The sequence below is a fragment of the Nycticebus coucang genome, chromosome 7 (genome assembly GCF_027406575.1).
Source record: "Nycticebus coucang isolate mNycCou1 chromosome 7, mNycCou1.pri, whole genome shotgun sequence".
NCBI lineage: Eukaryota > Metazoa > Chordata > Mammalia > Primates > Lorisidae > Nycticebus > Nycticebus coucang.
The window spans coordinates 93,020,260-93,044,629 of record NC_069786.1 but is presented as its reverse complement, the minus strand read 5'-3'; the positions used below and the strand labels follow the sequence as shown (position 1 = coordinate 93,044,629).

The 24,370-nt window shown below is 36.8% G+C and overlaps 1 protein-coding gene across 1 annotated transcript in view; it reads left to right on the top strand.

Moving 5' to 3' along the window:
- The window catches only part of DNAH7 (dynein axonemal heavy chain 7), a 324,659-nt gene that overhangs the window by 33,050 nt on the left and 267,239 nt on the right, over positions 1 to 24,370 (top strand). The window contains exons 6-9 of the mRNA XM_053597477.1: positions 5,721 to 5,808; positions 6,839 to 7,019; positions 14,110 to 14,185; positions 22,767 to 22,892. Of these exons, the coding sequence (XP_053453452.1) occupies positions 5,721 to 5,808; positions 6,839 to 7,019; positions 14,110 to 14,185; positions 22,767 to 22,892 (471 nt within the window). The remainder of the gene's footprint in view (positions 1 to 5,720; positions 5,809 to 6,838; positions 7,020 to 14,109; positions 14,186 to 22,766; positions 22,893 to 24,370) is intronic.

The following is a 24,370-nucleotide window of genomic DNA, read 5'->3' as shown; positions in this document are numbered from 1 at the left end:
TTGTTGCCCTGAGTAGAGTGCCATGACATCATAGCTCTCAGCAACCTCAAACTCTTAGGTTCAAGTGAGCCTCTTGCCTCAGCCTCCCAAGTAGCTAAACTATAGGCACCCACCACCGCCTGGCTATTTTTAGAGATAGTGTCTCACTCTTGCTCAGGCTGGTCTGGAACTGCTGAATTCAAGCAATCCACCTGCTTTGGCCTCCAGAGTGGTAGGCTTATAGGCGTGAGCCACCATGCCTGGCAAGATTGGAAATATTAAGCATTATCTTTTGGCATGTACTATTGGTGATGAGAAGAAGCTTCTGTCACTTTGTCATTATTTTTTCTTTGTAATCTGTATTTGTTCTCTGTTCACTTTTCTTTTTTCTTTTTACAACATTTTATTTTCAAAGCTTTGCAGGTAGGCTTCTTTATAAAACAGCTTTATTGAGAGATAATTTATGTACCATTAAATTCATCCATGCTGAATGTAAAATTTAGTGAATTTTAGTAAATCTCTCTAGTTGTACAACCTTCACCAAAATCCAGCTTTAGAATAATTCCATCATCCATGAAAGCTCCCTCATGTCAATTTCAGTCAATCCTGTCTGCCTGGTTACCCCTCACAATTGCTGGCCTGCATTTTGTCTCTATAGAATGCTCTCTGGCTATAGGGCGTGCATGCTCTAGTTTCCTTTGCCCTGGAGTCAGACTCCTTGTTGTGCCAGACTGCATGTTCCCCAGGGTGTGTGGTGCTGCATGGACTTGAGCACTGGCGATATGGCTGCATCACTAAGTCCATTCAATTCCATCATGCTGCAGTCCTCTGGACTGATAAAGGGATGCTGGGGTGGGGGGGAAGGCACAGGGATGTAGAGATGAAGGTGCTCTTGAGCCCCAGGGCAGGATGCAGTCCTGTGTTGGCTTCATTCTCAAAATGATGCTATGCTGTAGCACCTTGAGTCCCAAGGTTGGGACCCAAAGAAGAGCTCTGTCCAGAACAATGCAGTTTCATGGGCCTAGGCAGCTCCCTCTGAGAGCCCAACAGGCTTTCCTGTAGCTAGAAGCACAGGCATGTGCCATGGGAATGTGCACTGCTGGGGATCTTTCACTTACCTTTTCTCTTAGGTGGGGAGTCCTTGCTGGCTCTGGGCAGATCTAGCTGGCTGCCTCACTTCCCTCTCTCTGCTGCCATCTTGAGTTTCTATGCCTCAGGGCTCTCTGTCACTTCCCTCCTGGATTCCAGTGTTCTCTAGATGTATTTGGCATGTGCTTAATTACTTGCTTCGTGGAGAAGGCTAGCCTGGGCTCTTTTGGTCAGCCATCTTGCTGACATCTTCCCATACCCATATAATCATTCCTGAGAGCAATTTGCCTATAAACATGACAACTTTATCATCTTGTCTCCTTTGTTCATTCCATTTCCTTCCTTCAAGAAATCCAAACTGCTTAAGAGGTAGTGCAAAGATCTGCCAGACTCAATACACTTGAAGGCAATGTAGCTGTTGTGCCCAAGTTGCAGGGTACCCCTCATAAATCACCCAAAGACCAACTCTGATGCAAAAGCAAGAGGTAGTTTATTCACAAGCTGCAGCTTGGCTTCTCTGTTCCTGACGCAGCAGGAGAGCAGAGAAGCCCCTATCACAAAGGGAAGAGCAGTTTTAAGGATACAGAAAGGAAAAAGGGAGGGGGAGCTGACAGGGGTTTAGGGAACTGGACAATGTTTGATCTGGGCTGATTAGCCTGGGGAAGGATTTACTACTACTGGGGCCGAGGGTGGGTGCCGTTATAGCTCGGGGCAAACATACTGGAGCCTGGGGTGGGAGAGGAAGCAAGTTGCCTATCACCTTTGGTATGCAGCTGCAAATTGAAGGCCGTGGGGTCATTGAAGGCTGTGAGACAAAATGGAGTTAGTTTTAACAAAATGGAGTTAGCTTGGTCCTTTCATAGCAACAGTTGATGGTTAAGTCAGTATATTTTTTGAAAAGCAAAAGTTTTAAATTTTGATGAAGTTCAACTTAGCAATGTTCCTTTAGGTTCCAACTTTTCTTTGGGTTCATAGGTAAGGATCATTCCCTAATATAAGGTTGCAGAGATTTTCTCTTTTGTGTTCTTCTAGGAGAACTATGATTTTTTAAAATAGTTTTAACTTTTGTATGTATGTGCATGATCTATTCCAACTTCATTTTTTTCTGTTAGGTATGGTTTGAGGTTAATTTTTATTTTTTTTCTGAGACAGAGTCTCACTATATCACCCTTGGTAGAGTACCATGTCATCACAGCTTACAGGAACCTCAAACTCTTGGGCTTAAGCTATTCTCTTTCCCCAGCCTCCCGAGTAGTTGGGACTACAGGAGTCTGCCACAGTACCCAGCTATTTTTTTTTTGTTGTTGTTGTTGTTGTAGTTGTCATTGTTGTTTAGCTGGCCCAGGCCGGGTTTGAACCCTCCAGCCTTGGTGCATGTGGCTGGCACCATAACCACTGTGCTACGGGCACTGAGCACCTTTTTGCACTTATAAGATTATTTGGTACATTGTTGAAAAGAATTGATGGGAACTGAATTCCTGGTCTAAGGGGAAATGCATTCATTCTTTCACATTTTTGAGGGTTGTTAGTTGGTGGTTTTAAAAATACCCTGTATGGAGAAAAGGGAACACTTGTATACTGTTGGTGGGAAGAAGTTAGTACAGCCATTATGGAAAACTAAATGGAGATTCCACAAAAAACTAAAAATACAATTACCACATGACCCAGCAATCCCACTTTTATGTATTTATCCAAAATATTTGGAATTAATATGTTTAAGAGATATCTGCACTCCCAGGCTGTTGCAGTATTATTCATAATAACCAAGTTATTAAATCAACCTATATGCCCATCAACAGATTATTTAATAAAGAAAATGTGATATATGTAGATAATAGAATACTGTCTAGCCTTAAAAAAAGAAGAAATTTGGTCATTTGTAACAGCATGGATATAATTAGAGAACATCATGTTAAGTGAAATAAGCCAGACAGAGAAAGACAAAATAGCACGCTCCCACTTATACAGACTCTCAGACAAACTGAAAGACTCCGAGAGTGGAATAGAATGGTGGTTACCAAAGGCTGACTGTGGTGAAGGAAATGGGAAGACAATGGGCAAAGGGTACAAAACTTTAATTAGACAGGAGGAGTAATTTTTTTTTGAGATGTATTGCACAGTGTGGAGAATATAATAAAAAGTACCACACCTTTCAGAATTGCTAAGAGGGTAAATTTTAAATTTCAGATATTCTTACACAAAAATATGATATTTGGGGTGATGGATATGTTAATTACCATCCTGATTTAATTATTCCACATAGTATTCATAAATCATAACACAACTTTATGTCCCATAAATATATATAACTATCTCATTGATTTATTATTTTAAAAATATTTTAAAATTAAGTAAAAAGAAGAATACAACAGGGGATCAATAAGCATGAAAATAAAAAAAAAATGATACTTTTTTTCAGGTTAAGAAGTTTTCTTTCTTTCCCTAGTTTGTTGAGAGGTTTTATCATGAATGGGTCCTGAATTTCTGTCAAATGCTTTCTCTTTGTCTATTGAGACGATCATTTGTTTTTTTTCTACATGTTAAAGTAACCTTTCATTCCTCTCACTTAGTTATTGTGTTTAATCCTTTTGATACATTCCTGGATTTGCTGGGGCTTTTTGGTTGTTGTTGTCAAGGATTTTTGAGTCTATATTCATGAATGATAAGAGCCTGCAGTTTTCTTGCAATATCTTTGTCTGGATTTAATATGAGGTTCCTACTGGTCCAATAAAATGAGTTGGGAAGTGTTTTTTATCTCTTCTATTTTCTGAGAGAGTTTATGAAGTATTGGTGGGTTTTCTTCCTTTAAAGACACCCTTTGTATGGAAAAGATTTGAAAAAAATTCATTAGTGAAGTTGTTAATGAACCTGCAAAGGGTGAGGGGTATTCCCCTCTGTTGCTCATTACACAGAAAGCCAATTTACTGAGATGATGAAGATTGCCGGGGAAGAAATGAGATTGATTGTGGAAGACGTGTCAACTGGGCAGCGGGAGGAACAGGCTGTCTTAAATCCACCTCCCTGACAGATGGGGGACAGGGGTTTTTCTAGAGGTGAATTAAATAATGCATGAGGTGAGTGAGCATCATTATGTTTGAGGCGAATTTCAGGGCATGGACATGCAGTGAGAAATCCTGCTAATGTATATGTTATGTGATCAAAATATGGTGGCTGAGTCTATCCCAAGGCAGGTATTTTAATAGCATAATGAGCGAGGGGCTAGTATTGGTCATTCCTTCACCTTTTTGCACAGCAGGGGGCAGAGAATAAGTTACTCAGGGCCTTAGACACAATCTATCTATAGTGGGTGTCAGACAAATAGATGGCATGAGGCCTTACAGTTACCTCATGGCTAAAGATTCCACCATTCTAAAAACAAAACAAAACAAAACTCAAAAAGATCAGTAAAACAAAAAGTTGCAAAATTCTGGTCAACAAATCTTATTGGCTTGGGAACTTAAAACATAAGAAAACTACAAAAAGGTATTTTTTAAATAGAGCCATATATTTCCTGATTTTTCAGATACATTACCACTATATTTGTTCCTCGTTTCTGTACAACCAACAGCATAATAAGACAACATAATAAAAAGACTTTGTTTATAATTAGAATAACCAGCCTTTCTCTAAGTACTAAATACCTTCAAGATCTTCCATCATGGTTACATTCCTTCACTTAATAACGTCTGCTGAATACCTATTATGTGTTGAATTAAACAGAGACATCACCCAAAGCTTTGGCTCTTTTCTCTTGACTATATAATTGAAAAAAGTATGTGCGAAGTTCACAATACATTGGATTCTTGAATTCGAAGGACAAATTCTAAGTACCTACCGTGATATGATATCTCAGATGGTATTTGATAAACCTCCAGTCTCTCCTCATTGGATAGTGGGTAGGAGATTTTATTATATAGTATTACTGACCTGAATTCATCCCAGATGAAGTTGGGATCCAGAGCATAATACATTCAATGATAAAGAGGTGAAAGGTACTCCAGACAACTAATTTTTTTCTGAAAATGTGAACTATGCCTTTTTGTATAGCATAGCCCCAGAACAGGTCACAAAAGGTAACTGAAACTGACGTAGGTTTTGAATTGAATATAGTTATAAACATTATAGTATTATATGAACCCATACATAATAATGAATATATAGAAGCTTAATAGCCTCCATGTCACTTGTTGTTAAATTGTGTATCTATAGAAATCTGAGAAATTGCCTTTTGAAGAATATGTCTGTGTTTTCTGTAAAACTGAATGTAAAGTGCTATCAGTGTTTTTTAAATCCTTATTAATAATTATATGTATTTTAGGAATAATGCAAGAACACTCCTTTACAAGTTCAAAGAAAAGAAATCTTTATTTTTAAGTAATGAGGAAGAATGAGTAAAGGCCATCAAGGAGGGTGTTCCCTCTAGATTAGGTCTTGGAAATTACTTCGAATATAACTGTCTCTCTATGAATAAAGTTAAAGTATTTGGGGAAGAATATGGTACCAAACGAATATGCATATTATTTATAAAATGTGCAATAATTCATGTTTTCTTATGATTTAATAGAAAACAGTTTCAATGTTTTTATATCCATTGTTTTATGTTCTAATTTCCCTTTATATACTTTTGAATAGTGTGTTTATAAATTTCTTAGGCAACAAGATGCTGGTTTAGACTCAGATGTCATTGATGAAAGCAAACTTCCAAAAGCGACGACTTCTGCAATAGAGAAAGACATCTTGGTAACAAGTTAATTTCTTTTGTTGATGTAATTGAAAGTAAAGGAAATACTCGAAGATAATTTTATGCCTTTGAGATTACTCTGTGCTCCTCCTTTGTGAAACTGTGGATGCAGGAATAATCATGGAGTTCATAGATTTGGTGTTTTGTTTTAATGGAGGAAATCACTATCTCCCTTGCTACATAAAACCACAATTAAAGAATCTCGTCTATTTGCTACCAAGTTAAAGCTATCTTGAGTCATGGATAGTTTTTACATGCCTTTCTTCATTAACAGAACATGCCTTTCTTCATTAAGAGAAATTATCTTAATTATATAATGGGAATTTTATAAGGCATGTTAACATACTTTAGAAATAGTTCTTTGAGTATTTCTAATACATAAAAAAATTTTAAATGTAAATATCAAAGACTTTAACAATGCTAATTTGAAAGTATTTTGATGTTTACATTTTCTTTTTTACTAAGTGACCTCTGAAATGTGGAAACACACACTGAAGTTAAATGTCTGGTATTATAGAAAAACACCTTGTTCTAAAATGAATATTTTATGCATACACATACCAGTAGCTATAAAATTATAGTATGGAATATCAATAGGCCAATTGGAAATTTCCTATATCCCGTTTTATAATTTTTCTGGGATTAATGTATAGAAATAATTATTTGTTTGCAGCTTTTAAGATCTATTGCTGATTATCAATTATGAAAAAACAAAAAACAATGTAACACATTTTCAAAAATTTATAAAACAGATTCTGTTAAGCACATTACATATTTGATAATAAAGCTTAATGTTTTCCAGTATTGTTATTAACTTTGAGAAGAGCTTTAATTTTTATGAAATATGTATGTTCTTGAATTTGAGATAATAAATAATGCCTTCGTGAATTACATAAAGTATGTTTTTATGGTTTATAAATACTTTATTCTCCTAAAACTTGAATTTTGCCCAGTTTTATTTTTGATAAACATAATTTTTTTTGTTATAGTACTAAACCCATCTACATTTTACCTGTCTCTTTTTGGTAGAGGTATTACTATTATATTCACCATGGAATTGATACAGACCATGTAGCGCCAATGGAAGATTCTTGGCTAGAACACGTATTGGATTTAGTTCCACAGCATCTGAAAGTCCTCACTGACAGCATAATGGTATTATCTGATGAAATGAGAGAAGATTATCTTCTTAGTGTGAAGAAATCCATAGGTAAATTGATATTACTCTTTGCTTTGTAGTTTGAATAGGTGTCCCAGTAAAGATACCTTTTTTGTACTAAAAGTTAATGCCTATACTTGAAACTATTTGCTAATTAAGTATGCTGTTTCTTGCATTGCTGTTACATTACTTAAGATCTTAGGCAAATTTTGCTTATGAAATACTATAAAATGTTTTTAAAAAGCAGTTTTTCTATTTGTAAGAATAGTTTAACAGAGGATGCTGCCAAAGAAATTTTATAAAGTATCAACTTCAGCCCCTTTTGCTTTATGTAAGGCATTAAGCATCTCCCTTTAAGATGGTCCCTTCCTTCAGTGACCTTTTGGTGTAGGCATAAGAGATAAGACATACATATTTATTTATTTATTTATTTTTATTAAATCATAACTGTATACATTGATATGATCATGGGGTATCACACATTCGCTTCACAGACCATTTGACACATTTTCACCACAATGGTTAACATAGCCTTCCTGGCATTATCTCAGTTACTGTGCCAAAACATTTACATTCTACATTTACCAAGTTTTGCAAATACCCCTGTAAGATGCACCACAGGTATGATCCCACCGATCCCCCTCTCTCTACCCACCACCCCCCTCCCTCCCCGCCCTTTCCCACTTCCCCCTATTGTTAGGTTGTAACTGGGTTATAGCTTTCATGTGAGAGCCCCAAATTAGTTTCATAGTAGGGCTGAGTACATTGGGTACTTTTTCTTCCATTCTTGAGATACTTTACTAAGAAGAATATGTTCCAGCTCCATCCATGTAAACATGAAAGAGGTAAAGTCTCCATCTTTCTTTAAGGCTTCATAATATTCCATGGTGTACATATACCACAATTTATTAATCCATTCGTGGATCGATGGGCACTTGGGCTTTTTCCATGACTTAGCAATTATGAATTGGGCTGCAATAAAGATTCTGGTACAAATATCTTTGTTATGTTGTGATTTTTGGTCTTCTGGGTATATGCCCAGCAGAGGAATTACAGGATTGAATGGCAGATCTATTTTTAGATCTCTGAGTTTCTCTGTATCTCTTTCCAAAAGGAATGTATTAATTTGCATTCCCACCAGCAGTGCAGATGTGTTCCCTTTTCTCCATATCCACGCCAACGTCTCTGGTCTTGAGATTTTGTGATATAGGCTAGTCTCACTGGAGTTAGATGATATCTCAAAGTAGTTTTGATTTGCATTTCTCTGATGATTAAAGATGATGAGCATTTTTTCATATGTCTGAAGGCCATACACCTGTCTTCTTCAGAGAAGTTTCTCTTCAAGTCCCTTGGCCAGCCTGCTATGGGATTCCTTGTTTTTTTCTTGCTGATGCGTTTGAGTTCTCTGTGGATTCTGGTTATTAAACCTTTGTCAGAGATATACCCTGCAAATATCTTCTCCCATTCTGAGGGCTGTTTGTTTGCTTTACTTACTGTGTTCTTGGCTGTGCAGAAGCTTTTTAGTTTGATCAAGTCCCAGTAGTGTATTTTTGAAGCTGCTTCAATTGCCCGGGGGGGTCCTCCTCATAAAATACTGGCCCAGACCAATTTCTTCAAGGGTTTTCCCTGCACTCTCCTCTAGTATTTTTATAGTTTCATGTCTTAAGTTTAAATCTTTAATCCAATGAGAGTCTATCTTAGTTAATGGTGAAAGGTGTGGGTCCAATTTCAGTCTTCTGCAGGTTGCCAGCCAGTTCACCCAGCACCATTTGTTAAATAGGGAATCTTTTCCCCACTGAATGTTTTTAATTGGCTTGTCAAAGATCAAATAGCGGTAAGTAGCTGGATTCATCTCTTGGTTCTCTATTCTGTTCCAGATATCTACTTCTCTGTTCTTGTGCCAGTACCATGCTGTTTTGATCACTATCGATTTGTAGTAGAGTCTGAGGTCTGGTAGTGTGATTCCTCCTGTTTTGTTTTTATTTCTGAGTAATAAGACATACATATTTAAATAATACCTTAAAAGTTTAAGCATTAACAGTAAACATTAATTTTACTAATGCCTTATATTAGAATATGATTAATTACAGAATTGTTGCTATGGGTCAGAGGTTGGCAAACTGTAGCTCACAGGCAGATAGCTACTGACTGATTTTGTAAATAAAGTTTTATTGGAAGACAGCCCATTTCTTCATTTGCATGTTGTCTATTTCTCCTTTTGAGCTGCAAGAGCAGAGTTGAGTAGTTGTGACAGACTTTTTGGCCACAAAATTCTGTGAATTCTTCAAAGATTGCATAACCTTTTCCAAAACATAGAAAAGGGAGGAATCCTCCCCAACATGTTCTTTGAATCACCCTGACTCCAAAATCAGGAAAGGACCCCCAAAAAAAGGAAAACTATAAGTCAATATCATTAATGAATATCGAAGCAAAAATATTCAATAAGATCATAGCATACAGAATACAGTGACACATTAAAAAAATTATACATCATGATCAAGTAGGCTTTATCCCAGGATGGTTCAACATACATAAATCCATAAATTTAATTCACACATAAATAAAATAAATAACAAAGATCATATGATTCTCTCAATTGATGCAGAAAAGGCTTTAGACAATATCCGGCATCATTTTTTTGACAAGAACACTTAAGAAAATGGACTTATGTGGGACATTTCTTAAACTGACAGAGGCCATCTACAACAAACCCACAGCCAGTATCATGTTGAATGGAGTAAAACTGAGAGCATTTCCACTCAGAACTGGAATTAGACAAAGATGCCCACTGTCAATACTGCTATTCAACACAGGGCTAGAAGTCCTAGCCACTGCAATCAGGCAAGAGAAGGAGATTAAGGATATTCAAATGTGGACAGAAGAGGTCAAACGCTCGCTCTTTGTGGATGACATGTTCTTATACCTAGAAAACCCCAGGGACTCAACTAAAAAGCTCTTAGAAGTGATCAAGGAAAAAAAAAAGAAGTGATCAAGGAATATATTAGCATCTTGGGATACAAAAGCAATGCCCACAAATCCATAGCTTTCATATATACTAATAACAGTCGAGCTGAGAATAAAATCAAAGACTTATACCTTTTACAGTAGCTCTAAAGAAGATGAAATACCTGGGTGTGTATCTAACAAAGGATGTGAAGTATCACTATAGAGAGAACTATGAAACCCTGAAAAAAGAAAGAGCAAAAGACATTAACAAATGGAAGAACATACCATGCTCATGGCTGGGAAGAATCAACATTGTTAAAATGTCCATACTACCCAAAGCAATCTGCAAGTCTTAATGCAATCCCCATCAAAGCACCAACATTATACTTAGAAGAACTTGAAAAAAATAGTACTTTATTTCATCAGGAACCAGAAAAAAAAAAACCAGATAGCCAATACAATTCTTAGAAATAAAAACAAATCTGGAGGCATCACATTACTAGACTTCAGGTTATACAGCAAGTCCATAATGATCAAAACAGCATGGACCTGGCAGAAAAATAGAGACACAGATCCATGGAATAGAATACAGAGCCTAGAGATGAATCCAGCCACATTACCATCTGGTCTTTGATATACTAAATAAAAGCATGCACTGGGGGAAAAAAGTCCCTATATAATGGTGCTGGGATTAGCCATATGTAGAAGACTGAAAATGGAAATGTACCTCTCACTATTGACAAAAATTGACTCTCACTGGATAAAAGATTTAAATTTAAGACATAAAACAATAAAAATTCTAGAAGAGAGTGGGGAAAATGCTTGACAAAATTGGCCTGGGAAAAGATTTTATGTAGAAGAACCTCTTGGCAATTACAACAACACCAAAAATAAATAAATGGGACACCATCAAGCTAAAAAGCTGCTGCACAGCTAAGGGTACCACAACTAAAACAAATAGATGGCCTTTGGGATGAGAGAAAATAATTTGCTTGCTATGAATCTGACAAAAGGCTGATCACTAGAATCTACAGACAACTCAAATTAATCAACACAAAAAGAGCAAACAACCCCATTTATAAATGGGCAAGAGACTTGAACAGAAACACCTCTGAAGATGATCGATGAATGGCCAACAAACATATGAAAAAAATGCTTATCGTCCCTAATCATAAGAGAAATTCAAATCGAAACCACTCTGGCATATCACCTAACTCCAATGAGATTAGCCCACATCACACTAAGGGAAGGAGAAGGGAAAACTTTTGCACTACTTTGTGATTGCAAACTAATACAACCTCTATGGGAAGAAGTATGGAGAATTCTTAAACAACTAAAAATTGACCTTCCATTTGATCCTGCAATACCATTATTATGTATCTACCTGAAAGAACAAAAATAATTTCACCACAAGGAAATTTACACCAGAATGTTGATTGCAGCTCAATTCACAATTGCCAAGTCATGGAAGCAACCAAAGTGCCCATCAACTCGTGAATGGATTAACAAACTGTGGTATGTGTATATCATGGAGTACTACTCAGCCATAAGAAAAGATGGAGAGGCTCGGCGCTTGTAGCACAGTGGTTACAGTGCCAGGCACACACATCAGGCTGACAGTTTTGAACCCAGCCCAGGCCAGCTAAACAATAATGATGATGACTGCAACAAAAAAATAGCCAGGTGTTGTGGCAGGCACCTGTAGTCCCAGCTACTTGGGAAGCTGAGGCAGGAGAATCGCTTAAGCCTAGGAGTTTGAGGTTGCTGTGAGTTACGATGCCAAGGCACTTTACCGAGGGTAACATAATGAGACTCTGTCTCAAAAAAAAAGAAAAAGAAAAGAAAGAAAAGATGGAGACTTTTACCTGGATGGAGTTGAAGCACCTTCTTCTTAATAAAGTATCTCAAGTATGGAAAAAGTATCCAATGTACTCAATACTAACATGAAACCAATACAGTATAAACAACTATACACCCACATGAATGAAAGAACACAAATATAATTTAGCAAAGGGGAAGGGAGAGGAGGGAGAGTGAGGGCATGGAAGGAGGATGATTGGCAAGAGGGAGGGCAATTGGTGGATCTCACCTATTGTGCACAATGTGAGGGTGAGTAATGGCTTAACTACAACTTGAACTTTACCTTAGAAATGAAAACAAGGTAACCTAAACATGTGTACCCTCTTATTAAATTGAAATAAAAGAGAACAGTTACAATCTTACCCTTCAAATAAAAAGTTTGTTGACCTGTGGTTTAGACCTAATGTTGAACTCATCATCAGAATCATTTTAGAAATACCGATTTCAAGCCCTGCAGGATGTTCCTCTCAGAATTTCAGCTTCAACATTAGCTTACAGGCATTAAAGCTTTCTAGTTAGATTGTTCTTACTAAGTGTAAATATGTCTGTCTTTTCCATGTGTATCTGCAAGATTTTTTTTCCCCATGTTTTAAAGTAAAGGGTTTAAGGAAAAAAAAAAAGAAAGAAAGAAAGAAAGAAATACTGATTTCTGATCCCAAGTGAATTAAAATCCCCAGAGGCAGGGCCTTGGAATTTGTCCTTTTAAAAATGGTTCTCTTATTGGTTGTGATAGTAAACCTGGCATAATAAATGCTGTGTTCAAATTTGGAGAAATCTCCATGCTCTGGAGTGCTTTGGGACCCTGCTAGGTGGAGGGCATTCATTGTACTTATGACACTGAAGACATGTATTGAGCATCCTGCTATAAAAAGTAAAGAGCTAAGTCCCTGCCCTCAAAGAGCTCATGGCGTAATGAGGATGGTAACTTATAAAACCAGATAGGAAGTGCAATGGGGAGAGATACTGGTGACACACTGCAAAAGAGAAGAGGTCATCTCTGACTAGTTAGGAAGATCGTTGGCAGCACCTAGAGGAATGTATGTGGCCTGGTGGCATAAAGGGTGGCAGACATGCAGAAAAGACTCCTCTCGGCTTGCAAGCAGTTCTAATGGCTTTGGCATAGGGTGCATTTGGGGAAGAGGACAGAATATGAAGGGTCTTGTATCCCTTTTTAGGACATTTGAAGGTAAAGGAGAGTCTATGAAGGATTTTAAGCAAAAGAGTTAGAAAATCATATCATTTTAGAAAGAGCATCTTGAAAGGCAAGCAGGAGAATTAGAATTAATTGTGAATTAAAGACCACGGAACACAGAAGCAGAGGTAGCTTACCACATTGATTTTATAACAAGATTGTTCATTCATTTATTTAGTGTTGCTGTCAAAATTACCATTGCTCAAATTTGTATTCTTTTTTATTTCAAAATATTAGTTAAGGGGGTATAAGTGTTTTTGTAACATGAATGTCCTGTATAACACTTAAGTCAGGGCTCTTGTCGTGTCCATTACTAGAATATTGTTCATCCTATCCAATAGGTAAATACCCCACACCCACTCTCCTGCCCTCCTTCTTGTTTTCTCAAGTACTTTATATCATTTTGTGCTCATGTGTACCCATCTATTAGATCCCACTTTTGAGTGAGAACATATGGTGTTTTTTTTTTTTTTCCATTTTATGAGACTTAAAAGAAAACAAAGCAATATTATTGTCCCTTAGTATTGGAAGGAAATTGGTTTCAGGACTCCCCCCACCTCTTGCCACTTCCCATAGATATGCATATCCTCTCAAATCATCTCTAGATTACTTATACTACCTAATCTAATGTAAGTGCTATGTAAATAGTAATTATACTGTATTGTTTTTATTTATAATATTTTTATTGTTTGTTATTTTTAATTTTTTTCTGAATATTTTCAATACATGATTGCTTGAATCTGCAGATGCAGAATCTGCATAGACAGAGGGCTGATTGTGTGTGCCTTTCCTTAGTGAAAGGAAACCACTGCTATCTCATGCCATTGACCTTCAGTTCAACAAGAGCATTTCTGGTAGAATAGCTGTAAAGGACAATGTAATATTAAAAGCCATTATCCTTTTCAAATGAAAGAAGAGGGACATGTTGTTAAGAAAGGGCACATATATTCTCAAAGACAGACATGATAGATTTTGTTCATAAATTTTAAAATGTTCTTCTATTCATAAATGCATAATTTCTCATTGAAAAACTTTAACATAATTTAAACAATTAATAATCGATTTTAATAGGTTTGCAATTACTTGAAACTATTCTATACTTAATGTAAAGTTATTTATCAGAACTTTTCAATTTTCTTTCAGTTGATTTTGTTTTAAAAGATCCTAGAGAAAAAGAAGATGATAAAAAGACAGATGAATATCTACCCCATCGTGCTGAGTAAGTGATCAGGTTTCTCTAAGAATATTGACTATGTGACAATTTCTGTGTTTGTATATTTATATGCCATTTATATTTTTCATATACATATTTATGATTTACATATAAATATACGAATATATCTACATGTATATTTTTCAAATATAGGCATACTTCATTGCTTTATTGAACTTCGTAGATGTTGCATTTTTTACAAATTGAAGGTTTGTGGCAACTCTGCATCAAGCTAGACTATTGGCACCATTTTTCCAACAGTGTGTGCTTACTTTGGGTCTGTGTGTCGCATTTTGGTAATTCTTGCAGCATTTCAGACATCTTCATTATTATTAAATCTTTTATGATCATCTGCAATCAGTGATCTTTCATGCTACTGTTATAATTGTTTGGGACAACACAAACTACACCTATGTAAGATAGCAAATTTAGGTGACAAATTTGACTCCTCCACTGACTGGCTGTTTCCTCATTTCTGTCCCTCTCCTCAGGTATCCCTAGTCCCTGAGACACAACAATACTGCAAGCAGGCAAATTAATAACCCTACAATGGCCTCATATGTCTCTCACTTTAAATCAAAAGCAGGAAATGATTAAACGTAGTGAGGAAGGCATATTGAAATCCCAGATAGGCCAAAAGCTAGGTAGGCATCTTGCACCTAAGTGTTAGCCAGTTTGTGAATGCAAAGGAAGTGTCCTTCAAGGAAGTTAAAAATGCTACCCCAGTAAACCCACAAATGAACGTGAAACAGCCTTATTGCTGATATGGAGAAAGTTTTAGTGGTCAGAATGCAAGATCAATTCAGCCACAACATTCCCTTAAGCCAAAACCTAATCCAAAGCAAGGTCCTAATGCCCTTAATTCTTTAAAAGTTGAGAGAGGTGAGGAATCTTCAGAAGAAAAGTTTGAAGTTAGCAGAGGTTGATTCATGAGGTTGAAGTAACAAGCTCTCTCCATAACATAAAAGGTGAAGCAGCAAATACTAACCTAGAAGCTTCAACAAGTTATAGAGAAGATTGAGCTAAGATCAGTGATGAAGGTGGCTACAGTAAACAATAGATTTTCAATGTAGATGAAACAGCTTTATATTGGAAGAAGACACCATCTAGGGCTTTCATAGCAAGAGTGGAAAAGTCAACGTCTGGCTTTAAAGCTTCAAAGGATAAACTGTCTCTTGATAGGAGATAATGAAGCTGGTGACTTTTGGTTGAAGCTAATGTCCATTAACCATTTCAGAAATCCTAGGGCCATTACTACTCTGTCTGTACTTTATAAATAGTACAAAAATCCTAGATGATAGCACATTTGTTTATAGCATGGTTTACTTAATATTTTAAGTCCATGGTTGAGAACTTCTATTCAGAAAAAAAGATTCCTTTCAAAATATCACTGCTCATTGGTAAAGCATCTGGTTGCCCAGGAGTTCTGCGGGAGGTGTATAAGGAGACTGACACTATTTTCATGTCTGTTAACACAACATCCATTCTGTAGCCCCTGGATCAAAGAGTAATTTCAGCTTTCAAGTTTTATTATATAAGAAGTACATTTTGTAAGGCTATAACTGCTATAGATAGTGATTCCTCTGATGGATCTGGGTAAAATAAATTGAAAACCTTCTGGAGAAGATTCTCCATTCTAGATGCCGTTTGGAACATTTGTGATCCTGTTGCTTCTTATGGATAAGTGAAGAAAGTACAGTAGAACCTCCATAGCTGAACACCTCCCTACACTGACCACCTCCCTGAGCTGACCTGATTTTCACTGACATGCATCGCATGTCCATATCAGTACAGCAGGCCTAGTTCCTTATGTTTACTACCTCCATACGTTGACCAGTTCATTATAGTCCCTTGGGCAGTCAACTTACAGAGGTTCTACTATAGTTTCTTGAGATAGAATTTAGTCCTGGTGAAGATACTATGATCATTGTTAAAATAACAGCAAAGGATTTACAGCAGTGGTTCTCAACCTTCCCAAGGCCTCCTAATGCCGTGACCCTTTAATACAGTTCCTCATGTTGTGGTAACCCCCAAACATAAAATTATTTTCATTGCTACTTCATAACTGTAATTTTGCTACTGTTATGAATCATAATGTAAATATCTGATATGCAGGATGTATTTTCATTGTTACAAAGGGGTCACAACCCATAGGTTGAGAACCGCTGATTTAGAGTATTATGTGAAGCTAATTGATAAGGCAGCAGTGGAGTTTGAGAGGATTGACTCCGGTTTTCCTGTGGGTAAAATGCTATCAAACAGCATCACAGGCTACATATTTATCAATCTTTCATGAAAGATATGATGAAATTTACTGTCTTATTTTAAGAAATTGCCACAGGCACCCCAAACTTTGGCGATTGCTATCCTGATCAGTCAACAACCATCAACATTGAGGCAAGACTTCCACCAGCAAAAGATTATGACTTGCTATAAGAGGGACTTTACCTAACAAATGCAATCAGTGTAACCTGGTTTCTTGTACCCTCAATGAATCCTGAACAATAAAAAAAAAAAAAAAAAAATTATGACTTGCTGAAGGCTCAGATGATTGTTAGTATTTTCTGGTAATAAAATATTTTTAAATTAATGTATGTATATTGTTTTTTAAGACATGCTATTGCACACTTAATATACTAGAGAATAGTGTGAACATAACTTTTATGTGCAGAAAGAAACAGAACATTGTGTGACTTGCTTTACTGCAATATTTATTTTATTATGGTGGTTGAAATCAAACCCACAGTATCTTTGAGGTATGCTTGTATACAACTGATAATTCTTTATTTATGTATTTAAGCCTTACCATGTTACATTTACAAATCAATGGATAGACACATAGACACATGGACAGATGGACAGATGGACATATAGATGGTTAAAACATAAATACCGTGGTGGAAAGAATTTTTTTTTTTTTTTTGCAGTTTCTGGCCAGGGCTGGATTTGAACCTACTACCTCTGGCATATGGGGCCAGCGCCCTACTCCTTTAAGCCACAGGCACTGCCTGGTAGAAAGAATTTTTATTAGGTCTTTGTACCTCTACAGCAACTAGGACAGCTGTCAGATATGTAGGAGCATATGCATTATAGAATGAATTTCAATTTATTATTAATATGTGGATTAAAGTATAGACTGTATTATGGGGAAATCTGGTTACTTTTTCTGTTTGATCATTACGTTACTGCAGACTCAATAGGATAAAGTGTTTAGATACAGAAATTAGTTACCTTATGCCAAGCGTGGTGGTACACGCCTATAGTCCCAGCAACTTGGGAGCTTGAGGCAGGAGCACCACTTGACCCCAGGAGTTTAAGGCTTTAAGTTTAAGCCACTCTAGTCCACGCATAGTGAGATATATCTAAAAAAAAAATTTAGTTACTTTATGTGTTGAAGATTTAAATCTAATTTCATAATCATTATTATAATGAAATTATAATAAACCATAAAGAACATGATGTTTCTATATTTTAACACATTTTTGCATGTTTTGTTGTTACCATGAAGGATACTCATATTTTTTATTAAAATTAAATCACTTAGCACTCTAGGAGGCTGAGGCAGTTGGATTTCTTGAGCTCAGGAGTTGGAGACCAGCCTGAGCAAGACGAGACCCCATCTCTAAAAATAGCCACACATTGTGGCAGATGCCTATAGTCCCAGCTACTCCAGAGGCTGAGACAATAGGATCGCTTGAGCCCAAGGGATTGAGGTTGCTGTGAGCTATGACGCCATGGCATTCTATTGAGACTGACAAAGGGAGACTCTGTCTCAAAAAAAAACAAACCCAAAACAAGCAAACGAAAAGGCCTGGACCTCCGTAAGAGCTGTGCACGATCAGCTGTTGGTGCCTGGACCTCCGTAAGAGCTGCACATGATCAGCTATTGGCCCCAGACCATAAGAGCTGTGCACAATCAGTGATCAGCTCCTGGACTTCCATAAGACCTGTGCACGATCAGCGATCTGCCCCCGCCCAGACCCTGGTAAGAGCTGCGCCCCCCCAACATCTCTTTCCAGACATGCCAAGAGATTCTGAAATACAGATAGCAGACAGTTTCAGAACTCCAGCATGACTCAACCCAAATAAGACATCCCTCAGACACATCAATTTCACTAAAGTTAATATGAAGGAGAAAATTCTGAAAGCAGCCAGACGAAAGAAAACCATCACCTACAAGGGCAAGAATATTAGGATAACTGCAGATCTCTTTGCTGAAATCTTGCAAGCTAGAAGAGGACGGTCATCAACTTTTAATCTCCTAAAACAAAATAACTTTCAACCCAGGATCCTGTATCCAGCTAAACTGAGTTTCATTTATGATGGCGAAATTAAATACTTTAACAACATTCACATGTTGAAGAAATTTGCCATAACTAAACCAGCTCTCCAGGATATTCTCAGACCTATCCTCCATAAAGACCAGTGTAATCCTCCACTAGAAAAGTAAACCCACCCAGAAAATTTTGATCAAATTCCAACTTCCACAGTTACAAAAGGATTAAAAATGTCCACCGGACCCTCGAAAGGCTTATCAATATTCTCAATTAATATGAATGGTTTAAATTGTCCTCTAAAGAGGCAGGTGTTGCAATCTTATTCGCAGATGCAATAGGCTTTAAACCAACCAAAATAAGGAAGGATAAGGATGGACACTTCATGTTTGTTAAAGGCAATACTCAATATGATGAGATTTCAATTATTAATATTTATGCACCCAACCAGAATGCACCTCAATTTATAAGAGAAACTCTAACAGACATGAGCAACTTAATTTCCTCAGGTTCCATAGTAGAGATTTTAACACCCTTCTAGCAGTGCTGGATAGATCCTCCAAAAAGAAGCTAAGCAAAGAAATTTTAGATTTGAACTTAACCATTCAACATCTGGACTTAACAGACATCTACATAACATTTCATCCCAACAAAACTGAATACACATTCTTCTCATCAGCCCACGGAACATACTCCAAAACTGACCACATCCTAGGCCACAAATCCAACCTCAGCAAATTTAAAAAATAATTTGAAATTATTCCTTGCATCTTCTCAGACCATCATGGAATAAAAGTTGAACTCAATAACAACAGGAATCTGCCTACTAATACAAAAACATGGAAGCTAAATAAACTTATGCTGAAGGATAGATGGGTTATAGACGAGATTAAGAAGGAAATCACCAAATTTTTAGAACAAAACAACAATGAAGACGCAAATTATCAGAACATCTGGGATACTGCAAAGGCAGTCCCAAGAGGGAAATTTATAGCACTGCAAGCCTTCCTCAAGAAATTGGAAAGAGAAGAATTTAATAACTTAATGGGACATCTCAAGGTACTAGAGAAGGAAAAACATTCCAACCCCAAACACAGAAGAAGAAAAGAAATAACTAAAATCAGAACAGAATTAAATGAAATTGAAAACAAAAGAATTATATGACAGATCAATAAATCCAAAAGTTGGTTTTTTGAAAAGATCGATAAAATAAATAAACCTTTGGCCAACATAACCAGGAAAAAAAGAGTAAAATCTCTAATCTCATCAATCAAAAATGACAAAGACAAAATAACAACAGACTCCTCAGAAATTCAAAAAATGCTTAACGAATATTACAAGAAACTCTACTCTCAGAAATATGAAAATCTACAAGAAATCAACCAATGCTTGGAAGTACGCCACCTACCAAGACTTAGCCAGAACGAAGTGGAAATGTTGAATAGGCCTATATCAAGTTCTGAAATAGCATCAACTATACAAAATCTCCCTAAAAGGGAAAGCCCAGAATTCTACCAAACCTTTAAAGAAGAATTAGTACCTATATTACTAAACCTCTTCCAAAATATAGAAAAAGAAGAAATACTACCCAACACATTCTACGAAGCTAACATCACCTTGATCCATAAACCAGGGAAAGATCCAAGAAGAAAAGAAAATTATAGACCAATATCACTAATGAATATTGATGCAAAAATACTCAATAATATCCTAACAAACAGAATCCAACAACACATAAAAAAAAATTATACACCATGACCAAGTGGGATTTATCCCAAGGTCTCAAGGCTGGTTCAACATACGTAAATCTATAAATGTAATTCAGCACATAAACAAACTAAAAAATAAAGACCATATAATTCTCTCAATTGTTGGAGATAAAGCTTTTGATAATATCCAGCATCCTTTCATGATCAGAACACTTAAGAAAATTGGTATAGAAGGGACATTTCTTAAACTAATAGAGGCCATCTACAGCAAACCCACAGCCAATTTGGTATTGAATGGAGTTAAATTGAAATCATTTCCACTTAGATCAGGAACTAGGCAAGGTTGCCCATTGTCTCCATTGCTCTTTAACATTGTAATGGAAGTTTTAGCCATTGCTATTAGGGAAGAAAAGGTGATCAAGGGTATTCACATAGGGTCAGAAGAGATCAAACTTTCACTCTTCGCAGATGATATGATCGTATATCTGGAAAAGACTAGGGATTCTACTACAAAACTTTTAGAAGTGATCAAGGAATATAGCAATGTCTCAGGCTACAAAATCAACATCCATAAATCTGTAGCCTTTATATATACCAACAATAACCAAGTAGAAAGAACAGTCAAGGACTCTATTCCTTTCACAGTAGTGCCAAAGAAGATGAAATATTTGGGAGTATACTAACAAAGGAAGTAAAAGATTTCTATAAAGAGAACTATGAAACTTTAAGAAAAGAAACAGGTGAAGATGTTAACAAATGGAAAAACATACTATGCTCATGGCTGGGAAAAATCAACATTGTTAAAATGCCTATACTACCCAAAGCAATATATAATTTTAATGCAATTCCTATTAAAGCTCCATTGTCATATTTTAAAGACCTTGAAAAAAATAATACTTCTTTTTATATGGAATCATAAAAAACCTCGAATAGCCAAAATATTACTCAGCAATAAAAACAGAGCAGGAGGAATCTTGCCACCAGACCTGAGACTGTACTATAAATCGATAGTGATCAAAACAGCATGGTATTGGCCAAAAACAGAAGTAGATGTCTGGAACAGAATAGAGAACCAAGAGATGAATCCAACTACTTGCCGCTATTTGATCTTTGACAAGCCAATTAAAAACATTCAGTGGGGAAAAGATTCCATATTTAACAAATGGTGCTGGGTGAACTGGCTGGCGATCTGTAAACGACTGAAACTGGACCCACATCTTTCACCATTAACTAAGATAGACTCTCACTGGATAAAAGATTTAAACTTAAGACATGAAACTATAAAAATACTTAAAGAAAGTGTAGGGAAAACTCTTGAAGGAATCGGCCTGGGTGAATACTTTATGAGGAGGACTCCCCAGGCAACTGAAGCAGTATCAAAAATACACTACTGGGACTAAGCTAAAAAGCTTCAAACTAAAAAGCTTCTGCATAGCCAAGAACATAGTAAGTAAGGCAAGCAGATAGCCCTCAGAATGGGAGAAAATATTTGCAGGCTATACCTTCGATAAAGGTTTAATAATCAGAATCCACAGAGAACTCAAACATATAAGCAAGAAAAAAACAAGTGATGCCATCTCAGGATGGGCAAGGGACTTGAAGAGAAACTTCTCTAAAGAAGACAGATGCACCATCTACAAACACATGAAAAAAAGCTCATCATCCTTAATCATCAGAGAAATGCAAATCAAAACTACTTTGAGATATCACCTAACCCCAGTAAGAGTAGCCCACATAACAAAAATCCCAAAACCAGAGATGTTGGCGTGGATGTGGAGAAAAGGGCACACGTCTACCTGCTGGTGGGAATGCACACTAATACATTCCTTTTGGAAGGATGTTTGGAGAATACTTAGAGATCTAAAAATAGACCTGCCATTCCATCCTATAATTCTTTTACTAGGTATATACCCAGAAGACCAAAAACACAATATAACAAAGACATCTGTGCCAGAATGTTTATTGCAGCCCAATTCATAATTGTTAAGTCATGGAAGAAGCCCAAGTGCCTATCAGTCCATGAATGGACTAGCAAATTGTGGTAAGATGGAGACTTTACCTCTTTCATGTTTACATGGATGGAACCGGGACATATTCTTCTTAGCAAAGTATCTCAGGAATGGAAGAAAAAGTATCCAATGTACTCAGCCCTACTATGAAGCTAATTTATAGCTTTCACATGAAGGCTATAACCCAACTATAGCAGAAGAATATGGGGAAAGGGCCAAGGGAGGGGAAGGTAGGAGGAGGTTAGGGTGGAGGGAAGGCAATAGGTGAGGCCACACCTACGGTGCATCTTAGAATGGGTACAGGCGAAACTTACTAAATGCAGAATACAAAAGTCTACATACAATAAATAAGAAAGTTCCATGAAGGCTACGTTGAACAGTTTGATGAGATTATTCAGATTGTGTATGAAACCAGCACATTGTACCCTTTGATTGCGCTAATGTACATAGCTATGATTTAACAATTAAAAAAATAAATAAATAAAACAAACAAATGAAAAATTAAATCACTATTGCTCAAAAGTACATTTGCTATGCAAATACTTTCTTTTGATTTTTAAACATGATAATTAAGTATTTTCTGTTTGTTTTTCAGGATGGAAATTCTGCCAAAACCTTGGAGGAAATCTTTCTTAGCTGCAAGCAGTTATATTAGGGATCACTTGAATGCAATGAACCCCACAATGCTGGCTGTGCTAGATTTGTGGCACAGTAATTTTAAGTGAGTATTTCTTGCTTTACTGGGTTTTTAAAAAAAGAGTTGAAAGTTATTTTATCAGACCTTAATTATTCTTTTACTATTTTAACTGAAAAGTAAAACTGTTATAAGATTAATGTATTCCTTCAAACATGGCTTTAAATAACAACATAGAAGTTTATAGAGCAAAAGGTGAACATTGCCTTTCATTTCTAACCCAATTCTCTCTCTCTTTCCTACCCAATTATCATACATGCTTTAAGAGTAATCACATACATGCTTTAAGGTAAAGTTAAGGGGCTAAATTATCAAACCTTATTTTAAGTTGCACAGAATATTTGTAACTCCAATCTTCCAAATTGTTGAGAAACAGGGTAAATTTTGCCCACGTGAAGGGTATGAGGTCCTGTTTCTATGTCTGTTGGGGAATTTTGGCAGCACCTCATAGGGCATTGCCTTGGCAGGGATAGTGAAGCCTTGTGTGGGAAACACAGGGCAGAACTATACATGAAGATTGGTGCTTGCTGCTGGATCAAAGAGTTGGCCCAGTGCCCAGAGGGTTGGCCATGGCTCATTGGAGTTTCAGCTTCATGTCCTTCCCTTGCATGGCCAGTCCCAAGGCCCTGGGAGGCATCATTCAATATACTCATGTGAATAAATTTTTTCATAAAATTTGCAAAAATAATACAGATTTATATTATTTTTCTTAAAGAAGGCATCCCTTCAGATCTCTCAAAAGTTGGATCTGCCTGCGCCCTTATGGTAAATGAGATGGCACCCTGGTTGCCAAAGCGTGGGTATAGAGGTTGGTCTTCTGGGCCTCAACTTACTCACCCTGTCTGTAGCCTGGCTCGTAGGTGACCCCCCACTTTTTATTGCAAGTATTGTTCTAACTATTTAAGGGCAAAATAAATGAACTTTGTTCTGCCTCCCAGGAGACCAGCTAAGGGAAAGCTGGTGCCTGTAGAATTGCTTTAAGTGCTTTAAGACAGCTGTTGTCTCTGCCCTCACAACCTCCCCCAGATGTACACTAGGGGGCACTTAGCAACTTCTCAGAACACCATCAACATTGGATTCCACAGCCCAGTTAGCACCTACCCTGATCCTACCCCGGGGCCATTCCAGCTTGACCTACCTCTGTCACCATATGATTATAGGTTCTCTGTCCCTTGGTGAGTTTGTGGTGTCTTAGGCTTTTTCCTTCCCTTACTCCATCTCTCTTTTCCTTACTTCCTTTGTTTAACAAATTTCAATTTAATTTCTTTATACAGATATATATGTGATTTTACATAAATACGTACATGTGATCATACGTACTTTTAAAATGCAGCCTGTTTTGCCGTTACTATGCTTGTCTGCCACCTGCCTTTCTTTCCTTATACTCACCCTTCCTTGTACTAATACAGCCAAATGATGCGTGATAAAAACCCAGTGGGTCTCTTTCTCTTTCCATATTTTTCTTTATGTTCATATAGCCACATAATATATATTATACATACATG